The sequence below is a fragment of the Podarcis gaigeae genome, assembly GCF_964106915.1.
Source record: "Podarcis gaigeae genome assembly, chromosome: 11".
Lineage (NCBI taxonomy): Eukaryota > Metazoa > Chordata > Lepidosauria > Squamata > Lacertidae > Podarcis > Podarcis gaigeae.
This window is the reverse complement of record NC_139687.1, coordinates 46,638,942-46,660,284: the sequence shown is the minus strand read 5'-3', so window position 1 is coordinate 46,660,284 and position 21,343 is coordinate 46,638,942. Positions and strand designations below refer to the sequence as shown.

Here is a 21,343-nt window from a genome sequence, read left to right as displayed (position 1 = left end):
CAGCATCAGGGTCTTTTCCAGGGAGTCTTTTCTTCTCATGAGGTGGCCAAAGTATTGGAGCCTCAGCTTCACGATCTGTCCTTCCAGTAAGCGCTCAGGGCTGATTTCCTTCAGAATGCATAGGTTTGATCTTTTTGCAGTCCATGGGACTCTCAAGAGTCTCCTCCAGCACCATAATTCAAAAGCATCAATTCTTTGGCGATTAGCCTTTTTTATGGTCCAGCTCTCAATTCCACACATCCCTACTGGGAAAACCATAGTTTTAACTATACGGACCTTTGTTGGCAAGGTAATGTCTCTGCTTTTTAAGATGCTGTCTAGGTTTGCCATCGCTTTTCTCCTAAGAAACAGGTGTCTTTTAATTTTGTGACCGCTGTCATCAGCTGCAGGGACATTACTTTCAAGTAAAAACATCCTTGTCTTATACACGGAAAAGTACGGTACTGGTGAGCAAATGAACACAATGTATAAGTGATAGAGAAGAGCTGTAATAGGCCCAGGATGCTTCAGGTGTGAGAACAGGGTATAGCAAGTACACAGAAGTGTGACTAATTTCATCTGTGAAATGTTTTAGAAGTGTATGCTTTGAGGAAACAAACAAAATAAGTTTGCAAAATGAGAACTGGGTGGTTGCCTGAATAATTTAATATTCACCATGCTGGTGGAAGAGGGAAGTGGTTTGGAGATTTGCTTTCTCAACCTGATCAAGGAAAATAGTCCCACCAACATTGCAATGCCTTCATTATGAGACCTGCTTTACAGTTCAGAAGCTGGCGAGATAGCCTAACCAAATCTTTGTACCTATGCAGACAACAACCAATGTGAGGAATACATTTCACTCTTGCATCAACCACTTGGTGATTCAGAGTAGATGAAGCTCAGGCTGAAGGGAAATCCACAGCTAATCGTTGTCATATATGCAACCTGGGGGGAGGGGGAAATGTAAATGTAAATACAGTATGAAAAATGCCTACCCTTGTTATAAAAATAACACAACCAAAATAAAATACTTCTGTTTACTCAATCCCAAATCATTACAATTCTTTTGGACATGTGTAACGTACCCTCATCAGCGATATCATCATATATTTCTTCATCACTGTAAGTTTAGAAAGAAAAAAGGAAATGGTTTAGTCACTTTCACATATACTAGGAACAGAGGAAGCTGCCTTATAGAAAAGCATGGCCCATTTGACCATATTTCATGGAGACTGGACCATTTGACCACGGTCCATTCTCTTGTTGTTCCATGGCTGAGCCTTGAGAAAATCTAAGCTTACCTGAATTGAAGCTCAGGTAAGCAAAGCCTCTCTTTTCTGGCTTTTCTGTGCATCTGATAAGATCCTACGCAATGGGTAAGATCATATTTTCAAAAGGCACAGCCATGGAACAATGAGGAAAGCTCTAGGATCCAGGGGGAAATTAATTGGTACACAAAAGAATCAAAATGCAGGTCAAGTGGAAGTGTGGATAAATAATAATAATAATAATAATAATATTTGCACCCCGCCCATCTGTCTGGGTTGCCCTAGCCACTCTGGGCAACTTCCAGCATGTATAAAAACATAGTTAAACATTAAACCTCAAAAAGGATGAACCCTTAGAATCAGATCCCACTGCAACTCAACTTACCATATTTTTCTGTGTATAACATGCCCCTGTGTATAACATGACAACTATTTTGGAGGACGCAAATTTATAAAAATGGGGGAAGATAACTCCTGTGTATAAGACAACCCCCATTTTTTAACATTATTTTAGAGTAAAAAACCTAGTCATATACACGGAAAAGTACGGTATATATTAAAAAGGTATTAATTTGTTTTAGAAACCATTTAAATGTTTTTAAGATAAAGAAGAAGAAGAAGAAGAAGAAGAAGAAGAAGAAGAAATTGGGCAACAGGTCAACAGGTGCAGGGCAAGACATACTGAATATTGAAATGTAGAATTGGAAGGGACCACAAGGCCCAAGCCTCCTCAATGCAGGAATCTTTCGCCCAACGTGGGGCTCAAACCCACAACCTTGAGATTAAGAGCCTCATGCTCTACCAACTGAGCTATTGCATTGAATATGCTGTTCATTTCAATACAGGATAAATTCTGAGTGGATTTTACCCAATATATTATGCCAATAAACAATGAAAGTGGTGATTAACACTATCCCTATTTTAAAAAAAAATCAACAGGAAAAACACCTGGCTTTCAATTCTGATAATTTCTTTTGTTTCTGTGAAATTTTCCAGAAGAACAACTTAGCAATATTCTATGGGAATGTCTTCATTTACATAGTGTTGCCGGGGTGTGTGTGTGTACCTTGTTTGGGAAGCAAAACTGTTTCACTAGCTTTGACAATACTGTATTATAAAAAGTTTCAAGATGAAAACATTGCACTTACTCATCCACTATGCAACTTCTCCGGACATAACCATCTGTAAAATCAAATTATAGGTACATAGTTATCATCAGCTGAAGCTGGTATCACTCTTCTGAGCTGAAAGAAAACCACGAGGCAGGAAGGTGAAAACGATAATGCAGAAAGGACATGTGCCATCTAGGATTTTACCCCTACCCTGTGAAATGTGTTGTCATTTAGCTGGAACTGACACCCTGCTATCTGAAAGGAAGATCGTAGGTGCATATTATAGGAGGTATAAAGCACTGGTTTGTGAAATAAAAATTGGCGAATACCTCACCACCACCCATTCAGAAGCTTGTTTCTATATTTTACCATCGTTGTCCAGAGATCACGCAAAGGGCTGTTCTCAGTGATGGCTGCTGCCATCGGGACTGATAGGGTGGAAGGCAGAAGAGAAGAAGAGAGTTTGGATTTGATATCCCGCCTTTCACTCCCTTTAAGGAGTCTCAAAGCGGCTAACATTCTCCTTTCCCTTCCTCCCCCACAACAAACACTCTGTGAGGTGAGTGGGGCTGAGAGACTTTAAGGAAGTGTGACTGGCCCAAGGTCACCCAGCAGCTGCATGTGGAGGAGCGGAGACGCGAACCCGGTTACCCAGGATTACGAGACTACCGCTCTTAACCACTACACCACACTGGCTCTCTGATAGGGTGGAAGGCAGGGAGGCCAACAGTAGGTGGCGCTAATGACAGGCATAGCCACCCAGGCAAGAGGCAAGCAGACCAAGGTTGGTGGGGCAGCAACCTGATGGACTAGCCTCCGCTGCATTTCGTAACTGACAACTCACAATTCTACATGCAAACAGCCTAAAGCCCCGGATGCAGCCCTTCAAAGTGAAAAAGTGATGCTGCGCAACGATTCTCATTGCAAAAAGGAACAGAAGATGTTCCTCCATCCCCACAGCAATGCATTGCACTTTCTTTGACCTCTTTCTTTTGATGGTTTTGCAAACTTGGAAAGGAAAATGCACATTCAGTGCAGATAAGTGTACTGAAGACTCATGCATCTGTCTGCCAGAGCAAAAACTGTCTAGAACAGGACAAGTTTGAATGGATGCGACAGGCATTTTTAGAAATGTACATCAAGGGTATTCTATACCATCACCTACTGAGCTTGGAAATATTTCAACTTGCTGTCATAAACCTTAATAAACGCTGAGTAATTTTTTTAAAAAACCCTTCTCCTTCCCAATCTTTGGTTGCTCTGCAGGCTGCGTTCTCGTCATCCACAGCACTAGAATGATTTTTAAAAACAGGGGATAGGATTCTGTGCCCTGCAGCAAGGCTGCTTTCTCCTGCATGGAAGTGAGAATCAGCAATTGCACTGCTGTCACTGCTGTGGTACAAAAATAAAATCTGTCTGTCATGTTCCTACTGTGCTAAGGGCCTTGGCAGAATTCCATGGCCCGTTTCCTTCAGAACTTTCAGAGTGACTTTTCAAAGGACTATGCTTGCCTTGCACATTGCAGCCTTTGTGACTCAGTTTCCCATCTGGAAAAATAGGAAGAATGAATGATACTGTACTTTCTTTCCTCCACAGCAGCAGTTGAAAGCAGCAAGGCAAACATTCTGAACCTGATAATGGAACTCCCTCGGTGGCCTTTGAAACCTGAGTTCCTGTCATTCATTTCAAGACAGGAAGACTTCCCCTTAAAGGAGGGACAATACCACAACTTCAGGACAACTCCCTTGGGGAAATGAGCTCATAACGAATGTATTCTAGTCCCCTTTCCGGTCTTGCATCAAGATAATCTTTGCCATTAGCAAGCCTTTCAGAGCAAATCATCGATTTTTAGTGTCAAGGCCGCACAAAATATATAAATCAAATTGTGTTGTTTAGAGAGGATGTCTTTCTTGAGTGTGAGCTGGCAAGTCCCTGAAAGACAACCCATGTTAGTTTGTTTTTTTGTGTGAAGTGGTTATTGCAATATTGTCACTACCCAAAGAACCAAAAGCCACTGGGATCATAGAATCATAGAGTTGGAAGAGACCACAAGGGCCATCGAGTCCAACCCCCTGCCAAGCAGGAAACACCATCAGAGCACTTCTGACATATGGTTGTCAAGCCTCTGCTTAAAGACCTCCAAAGAAGGAGACTCCACCACACTCCTTGGCAGCAAATTCCACTGTCAAACAGCTCTTACTGTCAGGAAGTTCTTCCTAATGTTTAGGTGGAATCTTCTTTCTTGTAGTTTGGATCCATTGCTCCGTGTCCGCTTCTCTGGAGCAGCAGAAAACAACCTTTCTCCCTCCTCTATGTGACATCCTTTTATATATTTGAACATGGCTATCATATCACCCCTTAACCTCCTCTTCTCCAGGCTAAACATGCCCAGCTCCCTTAGCCGTTCTAACACACTGCAGTTCCTAGGACTGGGGGGGAGGAGGAATTTGCTTTATGTACACAGCTTAACTTGTCCAGTTTTCTTTCCTCCTTCCAAATTAAGGCCCTGGGTCTTCCCAATGCGATGAAGTGATGTGGGGAGAGGGTGTCTCCTTCCATCCCTGCAATGGTCCACCTCCCCAACTCTGCTATTAGCCTCAGGATTTGGCAACTTCTCTCCCACAGCTTATAAACTGCTTCCGTTTGTGTGGAATATTTCACCGGGGAAAGAGCTGTGATAAAAGGTTAAATCTCCTGGGAACGTACAGTCATATGTGGTGGGATTGTTCGTTAGTTAATGAATTTTGGAAACAGATTGGTATAGAAATATCGGGAATTGTGGAAAGGAACGTGGAAATAACTAAATTAATGGTTCTTATTACCCTGAGTAGTACCACGTTAAAAACTAAAGAGGAATGCAAATGGGTAAAATTGATGGTAACTGCAGCCAGACAGGTTATAGTGAGTAACTGGAAAAATGCAGAAGAGCTAGGGGTGAACCAATGGAGGAAAAAACTGAATAATATTATAATTTTAGAATACCTAACTGTGAAGCTACATAGAATGAAAGGGTTTAAGGTCAGTGAGAAAGAGGAGGATTGGTTTGAGAAGATATTGAATTATTTGAGAAGGTGTGAACAATTTGAGGCAATTAAAATGTTAAAAGTTAAATAAAACATGGGGAAGGAGGAGTGTTAAGATATATAGAAGTGTACATATGGTTGATTTGAATATGTTATTATTGAATGTTATTGAATATGTGTATTATTGAATATTGTATACCCAATGTATCAGCTGCCTGGGGGGGGGGTGTTCACTGTTTGTGTTTTGGTGGTTGGTAAAAAATAAAATATTTTTTAAAAAAGGTTAAACCTCCTTCTCTGGGTGTTGTTGTCCAAATCCTGATTGCCTCATGCCTATTAGTTAGAAGGAGAAGCTCACATTAAATGCAAGTGCACATTTAACATGAGGTTTAGTTTGGCCCAAGCAAAGCACATGTTATGTACTGAGTTGAATAGGATCCAAAATGCAGCAGTCTGATTGGTCCTAGAACAATAGGATTCAGAATGCAGCAGTCCGATTGGTCCTAGAACAATGCAGCAGTATGATTGGTCTGCAGGAGCCACCCAATCCAGCTCCAGGTGGAAGTGAATCCGCAACCTGATTGGCCTACAGGAGAATCCCGGAATTAGCCAATCATGTGCGGCTCATTGTGTAACTAATGTATATAAAGCAGATATTTTGGGGAAACTTTCATTCATCACTACTATGAGCTGAATAAAGACCATGAAATCCACACTCGACTCTGAGTATATTTCAGCACAGCTGCTCCCAAGGCATTTTGCTACCCAAGAGGAAGGAACAAAATGGCGACCTCCCTCGGAATTTCATGGACAGAAGCTGGGTCTTACTTCGACACACAGGTAACAGGACAACATCCTTGGTTACATTTGGGTGCAGCGGGCTTGGAGGGGATTTTAGGAGTCACAGGGCAGGCCACATGTTGCACACCCAGCTCTGCCCTCCATCACGTCCCTGCTGTTCTCCATCTCCCAGTATCTGTGGCCTGAGCCACTGTATCTTAGCCACTACACACTGCCTAACAATAGGGCCGGGCAAAAAAGCTGGAAATTGCAACCTTATTTCCTAGCTATTTTCCTGGCTGAGCGATGGCTCAGGGATTGGTTATGGTTATCATTACTATTTTTTAAAAGATTTCAAATGCTGTATTTTACCCTGAGCCTCTGGGAAAGGGTGGGATACGAAACCAGAAATAATCACGAACCCCCTCAGCTGCTGACAATTTCCGTGGAAGCTGACAAGGCAGATGTTCAGGCCTTGTGAGAGAGGGTGGAGTTTGCTCAGTTGTTCTGAAGATAGCCAAGCCACATCATCTGTCATTAGTTTCACTATCAAAAAAAAAAATGCGAAGAATGTCTGGTTGTGGGGGGGGGGGATTTTAAATAGTTTTCTGCTCTCGTATGGCTGCTCTGCTTTGAGGGGAACGAAAAGAAGGGCAAAATCCAATAGCAGCACCTCATATTTTAAATATATATAAATTCTTAAAAATCTAGGTTACAGCAATTATGAGAACTGCCACAGTTTCATTATACACATTTGGACATAAATGTGGGGTTTGTGCATTGCGGGAAGAGAGTCTCAATAATTTGCATGGAAATTGAACGTGCCTGAATATATATATTCTTGGATATATAGAAAAATAAAGGAAATTTGCCTTTATTTTATAATCTGCATTAGAGGAATCTTTGCCCAGGAAGACACTGGGAGGAACTCCTTATCCTTCTTCACAAAATATCCTGTTGTTGGCAGAAGCGACCGGACATCCTTTGTGAGTCCTCAGGGGAATGCTACCTCTTCCCCCTTTCTAAGACATTTGTAGGCAGATAAAGTGAAAGGTCAGAAGCCCCACTCCACATTCCTGTCATTCCACAACCCATACTCTCACTGAGGAGAGGGGGGAGAGAGAAGAAGAGGTCTTGTGAGCTGTTTATTGATTATTCATTCAGACATGTTTGCACAAGGTTTGCTGGAAAGTTAGAAAACGTTAGGTATTTATTGATAACTCATTCTTATTTATGTGCCTTATACCACTTCCAACAGTTGTGGCTTCTATCAAAGGATCCTGGGAAACATAGTTTAAGGCACCTGAGAACTGTAGGATTTTTTGGGGTGTGGGGGCATGACGGTTAAAGGGGTATAAATAAGCTTTAAATGTATAGTGCGGGTGCAACTTGTGTTGCATCAAGCAAATGCTATCCAACACTTTCCACTGCAACAGATTAGCACTTTAATTTGGCATTTAATGACACTGGTAAAGGTAAAGGGACCCCTGACCATTAGGTCCAGTCGTGGACCACTCTGGGGTTGTGGCGCTCATCTTGCTTTATTGGCCAAGAGAGCTGTCGTACAGCTTCCGGGTCATGTGGCCAGCATGACTAAGCCGCTTCTGGTGAACCAGAGCAGTGCATGGAAACGCCGTTTACCTTCCCGCCAGAGTGGTACCTATTTATCTACTTGCACTTTGATGTGCTTTCGAACTGCTAGGTTGGCAGGAGCAGGGACCAAGAAACGGAAGCTCACCCCGTCGCGGGGATTCAAACTGCCGACCTTTTGATCGGCAAGTCCTAGGCTCTGTGGTTTAACCCACAGTGCTACCCGCATCCCTACATTGGACATTGACATTGGAGACCAAGCCTATTCTCTGCTCTTAGTGACCCCATCCACTGAGAGTTAAGTATAAGCCTTTATCTGTAGTCCTGCTCCTTCTCACCTGCACACAGCATCACTCATACGGTCATTTCTTAGACACACTGAAACCTGACAAAATGTTGGAACCTGGCTTTTCTATGCACAAAGATGCTGGCAAACTGTCTTTATTGATAGTTCTGGATGTGATCTAGCCAGCAACACAACTACTATTGCTAACACAACGATCAGATCAGAGCCATATTAAGGCTGGTTGCAGCCCTCTAGAATCCAATGGTTTTCCAGCCTTGCAGCCCAGAAATAATCTCTAATTAGAGAAAGCTTATATTTGTCTCTTCTTGCTTACTCCCTCAACTATGATGCACATGCATGATATATTAATTGTGCAGTTATTTATGCACCCACTGAAACTATTAGCAGGTCACTTAGGCAACATGGTTTCAGTCAAGGTGGACTGAGTAAAATCAACAGCACTAAAGTGCATTAAACAGTATTTTGTGGCTTTAATTTCAGAAGCTAGTGTTTTATTTAATTCTACAGTGAATTACTTGAAACTGCTTTCAAAGGCTTGCCCTAGATAGAAGAAAATATGCAGGATTTTTGCAAGGATATATTAAAAAATAATAGGGGAAATTAGGGTTCTGTTAGCAGTTGCTCAGAGTAAGTTCTATGACTAATCTGAACATGATTTGGGGCAATCGCTTGTAATGTTTATCTAGATCCCAGTGTTCTGGGACACATAAAGAGCCCCTGCACCTTGCTATCTGTGTACCATAAAGCAGGTTGTCCTTATGTTTTGGTACTTACATTTCCCCTCTTCGTTCCTACACAGGACTTTAGTATCATCCACATTCTTTATAACCTCAACCGAATCTCCTGGTTTCACTTGTAAGTCTTTTGAACCTCTCTTCTTAGCAGATGGTGCTCGGGATATGGTTGTAGTATACAGAACTCGGATATCACCTTCATACTGTGAAAATCAAAATAAAATTTGATTGCACACAAAAAGAAGCATTACGCGCAAAGTTAAAACCACACTTTCTTCTTACAAACAAGAAGAGTTTGGATTTGATATCCCGCTTTATCACTACCTGAAGGAGTCTCAAAGCGGCTAACATTCTCCTTTCCCTTCCTCCCCCACAACAAACACTCTGTGAGGTGAGTGGGGCTGAGAGACTTCAAAGAAGTGTGACTGGCCCAAGGTCACCCAGCAGCTGCATGTGGAGGAGCAGAGGCGCAAACCCTGTTCACCAGATTACGAGTCTACCGCTCTTAACCACTACACCACATTGGCTCCCACAAGACACGCTCAAGCTATGTTTTAAATCTCAAGGATACTGAGCTCATTGGCATTGTTGTTGTAGGTGAGCCAGAACAAAACCCAGTGGGCTGGCATGGAGTCTATAGAAATCTGATGCTCAAAGGACAGAGCTGGGAAAGAAGACAACCTGGATGCCTTTAAGAGAGGATTCCATGGTTGTTAATGCCCTTATGCCTGGTAGGAAGCGAAAGAATATGACTTCTGTCCTCATTCACAAAGCAGGCCTGTCCCATCGTTGGGTCATAATGCTCTTAAAAGTGCAAGTGTTTAACAGTCACAAAATAGCAAGGGGTTTGCCACATATTAAATAGCATGTGGAACAGCTGGGGGAGGGGAGTACAGAAAAGGGCAACCGAAATGAACATGGAGATGGAGCAACACCTCGAGGTTTAGGACTGTTTAGCTTAGAAAAATGGCAAAGGGGTGGAAAGTTATGCATGGTGCCAAGAAAGTGCATGGAGATAAGTTTCCCCATTTGTCTCATCGTAATAGAACTCAGGGCCATCAAAGGAAGCCGAATGGTGAAGAGATTCAGGACAGGCAAAAGGAAATACTACTTCACACAGTGCATAGTTAAGCTATGGAAACTCACTACCAAAACAGGTAGGGATGACGACCAACTTAGCTGGTTTTAGACAGGGATTAGACAAATTTATGGTGGATAAGGCTAGCAACACCCATGAATCATGATGGTTATGTACTGCCTCCAGGACCAGAGCAGACACTCCAAACATCCTCATTTTCCAGGGACTTCTCTGATTTAGAGAAACTGTCCTGGTTTCTGATTTGATACTGGAATGTCCCACTTTTCCTTAGGATGTTCCTATTTTCACTGGAGAAATGTTGGAGGGTATGGAGTTATCCAACCCAGTCTGAAGGCAATCCTGTACAGGGAAGTTTTCTTTAAGGTTTAATGCTTTATTGTGCTTTTATATATGTTGAAAGCTGACTTTTAGAAGACATCTGAAGGCAGCCCTGTTTAGGGAAGTTTTTTAATGTTTGAAGATTTAATCTTAGTGTTCTGTTGGGAGCTGCCCAGAGTGGCTGGGTGTGGCATTTGCCCTCCTAGGTGACATCATGCTGGGTCCTAAGGAAAGGGTTAAATGAGTGTGGAGTGATAGGCAAGTGGGAACCCAAGGGGAGGAGTTAGAGTTAGAGTTAGTGTTGTTAAGGAGTCAGTCAGGTGTTAGAGGAGAAATAAAGAAGAAGTCTGTGGGTTGGGATAGTTTGATGTGAGAGAATCTGTTAAGAGGAGTCAGATTGACAGTTGGAATAATCAGTTAGAAGTTATTAGGAAGGTATAGGCTGGTAAGGCAACTAAGATTAAGAAACTGACAAGAAAAATTATCGGAAACCATAAACTTGTTAATCCTTATAAAATAAACTTGTTTATTTGGTTTAATGTTAACAACTGTCTGGACTCCGTGTGTACCCGAGAGAAATGGGTTGGTGGCAGCGGGGAAGCAATTACAGTGGTGGCACAGGGATCAATAGACCGTCAAACGTCCAGGGACCCTGTGTGATCGCCACACTGGGGAAACCCAGTAAGATGTGTGGCGTATAAATATTAACATTATCATTGTGGATGGGACGTCCCTATTTTCATCAGAGAAATGTTGGAGGTTATGCCAGAGGTGTTTTGTCTCTGGGATAGCAGTTCCTGGGAGAGGGTTATTGCCCACTCACCCAGCTTGTGGAATCCCCTAGTTGGCTACTGTGGAAAGAGGAGGCTAAATCCAGTGAGGGTCTTCAATTGACCCCACAATACAGTCCCACATGCATTGGATTTTACACAGCTATGCCCATTTTAGGTCCACAAGTGGTCACCCAGTGAAAAGGTATGGCCTACAGGAATGCAAGGCCTACAGTTACGGATACTGTACTTGGTTTTGTTCACAGGAGGGTGCTACATGAATGACATGCAACCATCTAAACAGTACGGTTTGCACTTCCTCTGGATCCAGCCCTCAAATGCTCTCCTGAGACAACCAATAACTTCCCCTCGTAGTCATAATGAGCTTCATTGATAGTATTTAGAATGGGGAAGTGCACCACTTTCACACATTTCCCCCCAGGGGAAGTGAAGATAAATGCTCATTCTCTCAAACAGATTTTCATAAAAGCTTTCTTGTCATTGTGCAACATTTTAAATTAAAAATCTAGTCCACAAGGAAGTAAAACACACTGAGTTTGACGGGGTGCACACTGAATATTTATGGCCATAACCTAATGGCAGAAGCTCAACCTTTTTAAATTCAGAAAACCTCCTCATTTGGCGTTGCTTTTGTTTTCGTTGGATTTATTATACTAGCAGGTCCCAAAGCGGGTTACAGCAGTTTAAAATCCAGAATTTAAAAGAGTTAAAAATCCAGAATTTAAAGTCAGGATAAATGCTATATAAACAGGTCATCTGGATGACGCCTTGGTTTTGTTGTTGTTTACTTTTTGTTGTTTACATACACCTCCGTATACACCGCCCAGGCTTGCACCCCGGGGAGGTCACTTCGGTCCAGTTTGACTTCACCCCCAGAGGCGCAATTCCCTTGTCTATCAAGACAGGCAGCTGCCAAATTAATTTTAGGCAGGTGAGCTAAAACTTAGAATTTTTATTATTTTTTATTTGGTAAACCTCATTAAGGCTTGTAATGTGATTTGTGGCTTTGGCAATTTCACAAAATTGGACATGTTTCTCATTTTGATTGGTGTTTTATGCTGTTTTAGTGTTTCGCATAGTTTTATTGCTCTGGTTTATGCCATTAGCTCCGCTGCCTTAAGAAACAATTTTACGAAAACAAGGTCTTACTTTAAACTTCTTTCGGAACTCTTTCTCTTCTTTCTCCATCTTCTTGAGTTTCTGCGAATCACGGTCATCTGATCTGGCTCTCGCAATGCTCAGGGACTTCGCTATGCTAAAGCGTGAGGTTGCAAAACAGAAGGAGAAGAAGAAGAAAAATCAAGATCGCCAATATAAAGATTAGGTACGTTTTTATTTTACTGGTTGTCAATTAAAGCCTAGCCAAAGGACAAGCTAATTAATTAAATAATTAATTAGCCTTTTGTTAATGACATGGTTAGGTTTTTTGAAAAAAAAAATTATGCACCAAATGTGGCGGAGGATTTCATCAAGAATGCAGTATGCATGGAACAGATATTTGAATTTTCCCTCCCCTTCAAGGCAATTAGTATTACGGGCCAGGAACATTCACTGACCCAACAGAAGGCGATTTTCTAATGATAAATCACAGCGAAGTGGCAGAGGGCATGTTTTACCAAGATCGCAGTTTAATAATAATAATGAATTTTATTTTTTCCCTGACCGGAGCCAGGCTCAGTGCAGCTAAGATCATATAAACAACACAGTATACATAAAAACAGGCATCTATTAATTAAAATACATCTTAAAATTAATTCAGACAAATTAAAATCTGGACAAATGGCAGTTATCAGGTTAAGATTGAGAGCGGTTAATACTTTGTATTGTTTATTTATTTGTTTCATAAAATTTGTTTATTTGTTTGTTTATTTCATAAAATTTACATGCTGCTTGATTGTAAGGGGGGGGGGGGAGAACCTCAGTGTGCTTTCCAAAAAACTACAAGACAATAAAATCATCACTAAAAATCCACAATTACAATTTAAAGCGTACAAAAAAAGGTAAAATCACAATAGGATAAACTAAAGCAAATTAAACTTTCTAAGCGTCAGGGGTTGCAGAGTTGCAAAGAGAAGTTTCAATCTCCTCTCTTCATCCTAGGCTGTGTCTAGTATTTTAAGTTCTAGAACATGGGTAGGCAAACTAAGGTCTGGGGGCCGGATCCAGCCCAATCGCCTTCTAAATCCGGCCCGCAGACAGTCTGGGAATCAACGTATTTTTACATGAGTAGAATGTGTCCTTTTATTTAAAATGCGTCTCTGGGTGATTTGTGGGGCCTGCCTGGTGTTTTTACATGAGTAGAAGGTGTGCTTTCATTTAAAATGCATCTCTGGGTTATTTGTGGGGCATAGGAATTGGTTCATTTTTTTCCTTTTCAAAATATATTCTCAGGGACAGTGGACCAGCCCCCTGGTGAAAAAGTTTGCTGACCCGTTCTAGAAACCCGCACCATAGCTGTGAAGCCTGTCACTTATAACACGTGTCATGAAGCCCTTGAGTAACAGCAAACAGATCAGCGTCTACCCATCCCTCAGTAGGCCATTGCACACATCCTTGTTTTATACGTTTACTCACCTAAGTTCTTTTGGCGGGGGAGGGAAGTCAGTTGGCTCTACATCATCATAGACATCACTGTCTCCAGAATCTGAAATCAGAAAGCAGTGGGTTGTTTGTTTGTTTTTTAAAAAATGAAAAATAATATATAATCATTGCAACTCAGGCCCCAAATATTGTTGTTGTTTAGTCGTTTCATGACCCCATGGACCAGAGCATGCCAGGCACTCCTGTCTTCCACTGCCTCCCGCAGTTTGGTCAAACTCATGCTGGTAGCTTCGAGAACACTATCCAACCATCTCGTCCTCTGTCGTCCCCTTCTCCTTGTGCCCTCCATCTTTCCCAACATCAGGGTCTTTTCCAGGGAGTCTTCTCTTCTCACGAGGTGGCCAAAGTACTGGAGCCTCAGCTGCAGGATCTGTCCTTCCAGTGAGCACTCAGGGCTGATTTCCTTCAGAATACATAGGTTTGATCTTCTTGCAGTCCATGGGACTCTCAAGAGTCTCCTTCAGCACCATAATTCAAAAGCATCAATACTTTTGCGATCAGCCTCCTTTATGGTCCAGCTGGTAAGCCCCAAATATATAAACCACCAAATAAAACTTCCTTCCCTACATAGCCTCTCAGGATCTGGATTAGAATAGGAGAGCCTCTTGATTTGTCTTCCACCCTCAGACGGATGGCTCCCAAAGCATTTTTTTGCAGCAGCCCCTAAGTTGTGGAACTCCTATTCATCACAGAGGTGCATCTGGCCAACTTCATTAGAGTGGTACCTTGGGTTACATACATTTCAGGTTACATACGCTTCAGGTTACAGACCCCGCTAACCCAGAAATAGTGCTTCAGGTTAAGAACTTTGCTTCAGGATGAGAACACAAATTGTGCTCTGGTGGCGCAGTGGCAGCAGGAGGCCCCATTAGCTAAAGTGGTGCTTCAGATTAAGAACAGTTTCAGGTTAAGAACGGACCTCCAGAACGAATTAAGTACTTAACCCGAGGTACCACTGTATACAGTTTTTGGCGAACGTTAAAGACTCACCTCTTTACCCTGTCCTTTGATACCTGCGATGAATATGTTTAAGGCCGCCCTATTTTTGTGAGTGTATTTTTTATTCTAAGTTTTTTTAACTCTTTCAAGCAGTTTTTTAAATGGTTGTAATCCGCCCTAGGACTTTAGGATGAAAGGCATTAACAACAACATTAATAATAATGTTGCCTATATAATGCATTTGTGTATGTCATCTCCCTCAATATATGCATTTTTTTCATACTTTACCTCGGAAATTGCATTTTTCATTACTTGGGTGCAAAAATGCATTGCAAAGCTCAGGAGAATGCAGATTTCAAAGATGGCCGTAGTTCAGTTTACATATTGTTTTGGAAAGTACACTTTGGGTAGGTTTGTCTTCAAATGCAAACTGGATCAAATGTTTCCTGCATCCTTAGCAGCTAAACCAAGGTTTGACTTGTTTTGTCATCCAAACATAGGATCATGGTTCATGATCCTAATCCTAATCTTCGCGTTTGTTCTATATTCTGGTTTACCACAACATGTGTGAAACAGGCCTTTGTGTAGAAGGAAGCTTCTGTTTGAGGATTATAGGAACTCAAACACAGTTTAATAATTGCTTCATGTTTTTGATCTTATTACTTACCCTTTCCTATTTGCTTTGCTGAAGAAGTCCTGCTAGAAACAAACAAATAATAACTTTTATTAAGCACTGCAATCAGATGATCAGTTCCTATCCCAGGATATAAATGATTATGGGATATGGCTGTGTACATCATGACAAAAGGAAGAATTGTTGAGGCCACTTTATCTTGGATAACAAAAGGAAAGGGGGTGTGGGTGTGCTTTCCTTCACATATTCAACTGCAACTAATTTGTTGTCCCTTAAATATGTGAAATTATAAACTGTTCGTCCTGGGTAAGACTGGATCACATCAACAAAATTGCCGGCAATGGAACAGAAGTTGGGCCATGACCTAGTTTTTCAGACATAGCTTCAGCCGAAGACATTTAGGTCCCTGAGGTAGAATCCTGAGAAATCCCCACTTTCCATTGCTGATCATGCGTCATGCTCTACCAGAAAGTTTCTTTCTGCAGATCCCACTGAAATAAATAGGAGACGCACAAAGCCAACAGATTTTGTTCCATGGGCCAGATCTGCCTACTTCCAACTCTGCCACCCCTAATGCCACCTGAGTTGGCCATCTTAACTCGCCTCATGGTGAAGCTGTTTCTGCAAAAAGGTACCTATGACTTAAGCTAAGAGGTATTCAAGGACAGAGCATGGCCCAATTTTGAAAAGGGATGTGGTGGTTTCATAGCTTTGGTTATTTGCCGTGTGGTACGATTATGTGGCTGGTTAGGCTGCTGTGAGAAGCTGTTAGTAGCGCATGATCAACACGTATATTAGCTATTAGTTTTAGTGAACCGGTTATTTTTCTTTCTTTCACAGCAGTCTCTTACGAGGAACCTCCATTATCTTCTGTCACATTGATTTTAGTTGCTGCCTCTCGTATACTTCTCTTGGGGAAATCTTTTCCCTTCAACAGATTCTTCAAAAGCCCACGGGGCCAGGAATCACTCTTATCTTCACCATGTGGCACAGACCTTTGGAGTATGCACGCAATTATCACATTGCAGATTGAAACACGATATTTGAAATGACTTTGGGTTGGGGCATTGGATTCACATCAGCAGCAACAACAACAGCCCAAAAAATTAAAAAGGACCTTCAAGTCCATTCATACTTGCATTCTTTAGGACAGCCTTTGCCAATCGGGTGCCCTCTGACTGGTTTGGACTACAAATCCCATCAGTCCCAGCCAGTATGCCAGTGCTGGCTGGGACTGATGGGGAGTGTAGTCCCAAATGTCCAGAAAACACCAGGATGGCAAAGATGTTCTTTAGGAGAACATCTCAGGGCACCACCACCACAGCACACACAACCACACCAGTATTTGCTGCAACAAACGTATTGTTATAAATTTAAATGCTAAGCCCCCTAAATCCTAGATACTGATAAAGGCTAGGATTTTGATTGTTTGGGATATGGAGGGAGAAAACAAGCTGCAGAGGAATTCCTGAGCTAGCTTATGCAGAACAACCTGACTGAGCTGGGGCCATCAAAGAACAATAGAGGTCCATTTGCAATACAAGAGAACTCCTTCCCCCTGCCTTGAGGTGTGAAGGATACAGGGATTTGAAAGGTTGCCAGGAAACTGTACGCTTGAGGTGACAGGAAAAGGGAGTCTGGGAGCAAGGGCTGATGGGAGGAGGAAGGAGGGTGGTTGGCTATGGGGTACAAGCACTGTTGTGGGGTACAACCCCCTCTTGAAAGGAAAATGCTGTAAGATCTGGAATTCCTCCTTGCAGACTGAAGGTGTAAATAAAGGTAAGGTAAAGGGACCCCTGACCATTAGGTCCAGTCGTGGCTGACTCTGGGGTTGCGGCACTCATCTCGCTTTATTGGCCGAGGGAGCCGGCGTACAGCTTCCAGGTCATGTGGCCAGCATGACTAAGTCGCTTCTGGCAAATCAGAGCAGCGCACGGAAACACTGTTTACCCTCCCGCCGGAGTGGTACCTATTTATCTACTTGCTCTTTGACATGCTTTCGAACTGCTAGGTTGGGAGGAGCAGGGACCGAGCAATGGGAGCTCACCCCGTCGCGGGGATTCGAACCACCAACCTTCTGATCGGCAAGTCCTAGGCTCTGTGGTTTAAAACGCAACACACCCTTCCCCTTCCGAAGGTGTAAATAGGCGAATAAATAATATTTATTAAAGCTACGACTGTCTCCACCGTGTCTCAATTCTCCAAAGGGCCACAGACCCTGGGTGAGTGCATGGAACCCCATGGGCTCTTTGTCACCACTCAGCAGAGAGAGGGGGAGGCACCCGAATTTTGCAACAGCATGAAGTGTGAGCCTCATACAAACACAGCTGGACCAAGTTCTTAGTACATGGACCTCCCGATCTGTCCTGTGGCTCTAATATGTGATCCCAGGATCAGAGCAATTCACCAGCATCAGTGTGGATTTCTATGGAGGGCGAATATATAATGAATGGATAACTAGGGTCTAAAGAATCGGATGTGCCGTTGTTTTGATGCCACACAAACATCTGTCCATGCTTCAGACTCTGGTTTACAGGCTTCTACTTGAGAATTAAAGAAGTTGAAAAAGGCTATGCCTTAATAGAATCCATGTGAAGGAGATGAAAACAGTAAAGACTCATTAAAACAACACCCAAAGCAATTAATTCCATGGTAAAAACATTATCTCCACACCCTTCTAAGACACACTCCTTACCCAGCTGATACCATTTTATCATGCATTAATCGAGGGCTAATATTTTTATCATGAGATAATCTTTTAAACAAGAACTAAACAAGATTTCTCCATCTGCTTTTCATTATTTTGTTGGCTTTTAATGCTTACCTTGTTTGTGCATCATCATCACCCTCAATCCCATCATAAACGTCATCAGAGGGAGGAGGAGGAGGGAATCCTGTTTAAAAATTTTTAAAAGGCAAAAGCAGGGCAGTATTATCACTACTACTTCGATTATTATTCTTTCAGTTTATGTCGCCTAATGCAAACTGTCTCTAGGCTACTTACCTCCAAAATGCACATAAAGTAAAATAAAACATTAATACTGAAATTATCAATAATCATAGCTGTCAACTTTTCCCTTTTCTTGCGAGGAATCCTATTCGGAATAAGGGAATTTCCCTTAAAAAAAGGGAAACGCTGACAGCTATGTCAATAATAATAACAACAACCCTCAACGGTATGTACTGCTTCTACTGAAAAAAACCAGGAGATATTGTTTGCACTATTTCAATTACAGCTTCCTTAATCTCTGAGAATTGACCATGCTGGTTGGTGCTGATGGGATTTGGAGTCCAACAACCTCTGGAGAGCATGGCTTTCCCATTCTTGCTTTATCAGGAGGACAAGCCTTTCTGGATCATCTTGGTGCTGATGAGGGACCAGGGATGGAGGGGAAGATTCTCAAAAAGTTGTATCTTTGATTTGCTAATATTGAAAGTGGCATTGACCTTGGTGCTTACAGGATTGGTTTAGAAATGAATATTGAAGGAGGAAGTATGAAGGCTTGGGGACTGTTATTTTTCTTTGACTATATATGGCTTGTCTGCTGATTGCTGGTAGATATCACAAACCCTGGTCATACCCCAAATGATACCTTGGGAAGTAGCTAAAAGATGGGCCCCATGACCCACAAACCTCAAAATTTGGATAGATAAGAACAGCAGAACTTACCTCCTGCAGTACTTTGACTTCCACTTTGGCCATGAGAAAACAAGAGGAGGGGAAATGGTTGAAGTCAAAGGAGAAGACAGTGCAATAAATAATGCAGTTCTTAACATACTTGCTTGGGAGTAAGCCATTGAACATGGTGGGACTTACAGCCAAAGAACACACATACATATAGGAATGCACTGAAAAGTCCATGTTTTCCCCCCACACCCAAATGTCTCCAATATTCTATAACCCACATAAAGCCAGGTAATTGCCTAGAAAATGGCAAATGTGATTCAAACTGGTAATCCGTGAATGAATGAATGAATGAATGAGGTAACACTTGCTTTGCTGGATCAGGCCTGTTGTCAGGGGCAGCCAATATGGTGTCCTCCAGCTCTTGCTGGGACTCGCACCATCCTTTCCAGTTAGCTATGCGGACTGGGGCTGATGGGAGTTGTAGTCCAGAAATATTTCGAGGACTGAACTTAACTGTTCAGGGTTCCTTTCCCTGTACTACCTTGCCCTGCAGACCACTACTAATCTAAAAATAATGTAACCATAACTTGGTTTTTAAAAATTACAATAAATGTCCACCTTACTAATGCTAAACAACCATTTCCTCATCACTTCCTGTTCTGATGAAGGGTGGGCTAGATTGCACTGCAAGCCACACTAGAACTGGACACAGGTGTGGCCATCCCTTTTGGCATACCTGCTGACGCTATCCTGTTCCCCGACATCATCATACACTTCCTGGTCACTGTCTGGTTGCCTCACTTGAATGTTGACAGAAGGCCGTGGCTTTCGCTTTAACGAATCATAGTCAATTTCCACCATGGTTGTTTTAATGTAGCCATCTAGAAAGCAAAAGCCCAACACATTTCATGACTAAGATGCAGCTGTTTTCTTTTAAACTTTGTAACAAGACATCATAAGGGCTGCATTAAAACAACAACAACAACACACACACCCCCTTTAAAAACCACTGTGCAATATAGAATGGTGTTCATTGCATGGTGTGCAATTTTTTAAAATCAAATTGCCATTCGTTTCTTTGTTGTGCAGGTTTCAAGTATTTTAACGAATATACTGATACGTCTTCAAGGGCCAAGAATTGTAGACTAGCGACATTTCAAATACTCCAAATGGTGAGTGAACCCAAATTTTCTGATCAGAATAAATCACTCTGATTAAACATATTAAAATAAGTTCACTTAAATTTGCATAATTTATACCTACAGGAGCCTCTTGACCTTCCAAGCCACTTCCCCTCTGGATTGTCAGTGATGCGGATGATTTCAATTTTATCTCCTTGCTTGAACGTCAGGTCATTCTTCCCTCCTTTGAAGTCTGTGCAAGCTCGGGCCTGGTGAATGACTTCAATGGGGCCCACGAGCTACACAGAAGTAGGATAAGAAATGGGTGTAAATCAGCATTACACATATGGTCAGGATTAATACTGTACAAGAAAAAGAGGGGGGGAGAGAGAAACAGGCATGGACAAACCACAACTGACAAATTGGAGTCGGGACCTAGGGGGGAGGGACCTTTTTCAGCCTGAGGGTTGCATTTCCTCACTGCCAACATTCTGGTTCCCATGTATCCGTGGTGGGCAGGACCAGAATCAAATAGTGGTTATGGCCAGAGACACAATGTGATTCTTATACACAATTCTAGATTTGATTCCAGATGCACAGAAGTCAGAGGTGTGTACAGGCAAGCAAGAGGCATTATCACAATTGCGTCTACTTGAGGGCACAAAGAAGTGTCAGTCAGGGAAACAACATGTATCCTGAGCAGATTTGAGTCTTGATGCTAAGTAGAGAGGACTGGAGATCCACATTCAACCTCTGCTATTCCCCATCACTGTTTCAGACATTTTTGCAATGGAATTATAAAGACACTAAGGACTCAGTGGGACCCAGGTGGTGCTGTGGTCTAAACCACAGAGCCTAGGGCTTGCCAATCAGAAGGTTGGCGGTTCCAATCCCTGTGACGGGGTGAGCTCCCGTTGCTCGGTCCCTGCTCCTGCCCACCTAGCAGTTCGAAAGCACATCAAAGTGCAAGTAGATAAATAGGTACCACTCCGGCGGGAAGGTAAACGGCATTTCTGTGCACTGCTCTGGTTCGCTTAGTCATGCTGGCCACATGACCTGGAAGCTGTACGCCGGCTCCCTCAGCCAATAAAGTGAGATGAGCACCGCAACCCCAGAGTTGTCTGCGACTGGACCTAATGGTCAGGGGTCCCTTTACCTTTAAGGACTCAGTATTTGATTCTTTAAAATTAAAGATTGGCAATTGTCTATTATTTTTAATGCATAGCATTATCCTCTTGTTACACAAGTCTGCAAAAACAACCTTGGCTGGAAAACGGAAGTGTTCCTCATTGATCATTAATGAGAAATGGTATGAAAGATATCTGAAATCAACTTGCAATGGAGAAGGGAACACATCAGATCAATGCTATGGCAAGTTCTACTTAGGGGTTTTGTACTATGAGTTCTACTAATTGAATT

General features: G+C 42.3%; 1 protein-coding gene across 3 annotated transcripts in view; it reads right to left on the bottom strand.

Annotated features, from left to right (window-relative positions):
- Positions 1 to 627: 627 nt before the first annotated feature.
- The window catches only part of FYB1 (FYN binding protein 1), a 49,418-nt gene continuing 28,702 nt past the window's right edge, over positions 628 to 21,343 (bottom strand). The window contains exons 8-19 of one of the 3 annotated variants that reach the window (XM_083703495.1): positions 20,067 to 20,223; positions 19,540 to 19,684; positions 18,846 to 18,868; positions 18,000 to 18,069; positions 16,027 to 16,170; positions 15,209 to 15,240; positions 13,576 to 13,645; positions 12,151 to 12,256; positions 8,834 to 8,996; positions 2,396 to 2,429; positions 1,065 to 1,099; positions 628 to 924 (exon numbers count right to left, since the gene is read on the bottom strand). In XM_083703495.1, the coding sequence (XP_083559621.1) occupies positions 902 to 924; positions 1,065 to 1,099; positions 2,396 to 2,429; positions 8,834 to 8,996; positions 12,151 to 12,256; positions 13,576 to 13,645; positions 15,209 to 15,240; positions 16,027 to 16,170; positions 18,000 to 18,069; positions 18,846 to 18,868; positions 19,540 to 19,684; positions 20,067 to 20,223 (1,002 nt within the window). In that variant the 3' untranslated portion in view covers positions 628 to 901. The remainder of the gene's footprint in view (positions 925 to 1,064; positions 1,100 to 2,395; positions 2,430 to 8,833; positions 8,997 to 12,150; positions 12,257 to 13,575; positions 13,646 to 15,208; positions 15,241 to 16,026; positions 16,171 to 17,999; positions 18,070 to 18,845; positions 18,869 to 19,539; positions 19,685 to 20,066; positions 20,224 to 21,343) is intronic. The other 2 variants (XM_083703496.1, XM_083703497.1) reach the window with 2 other exon arrangements.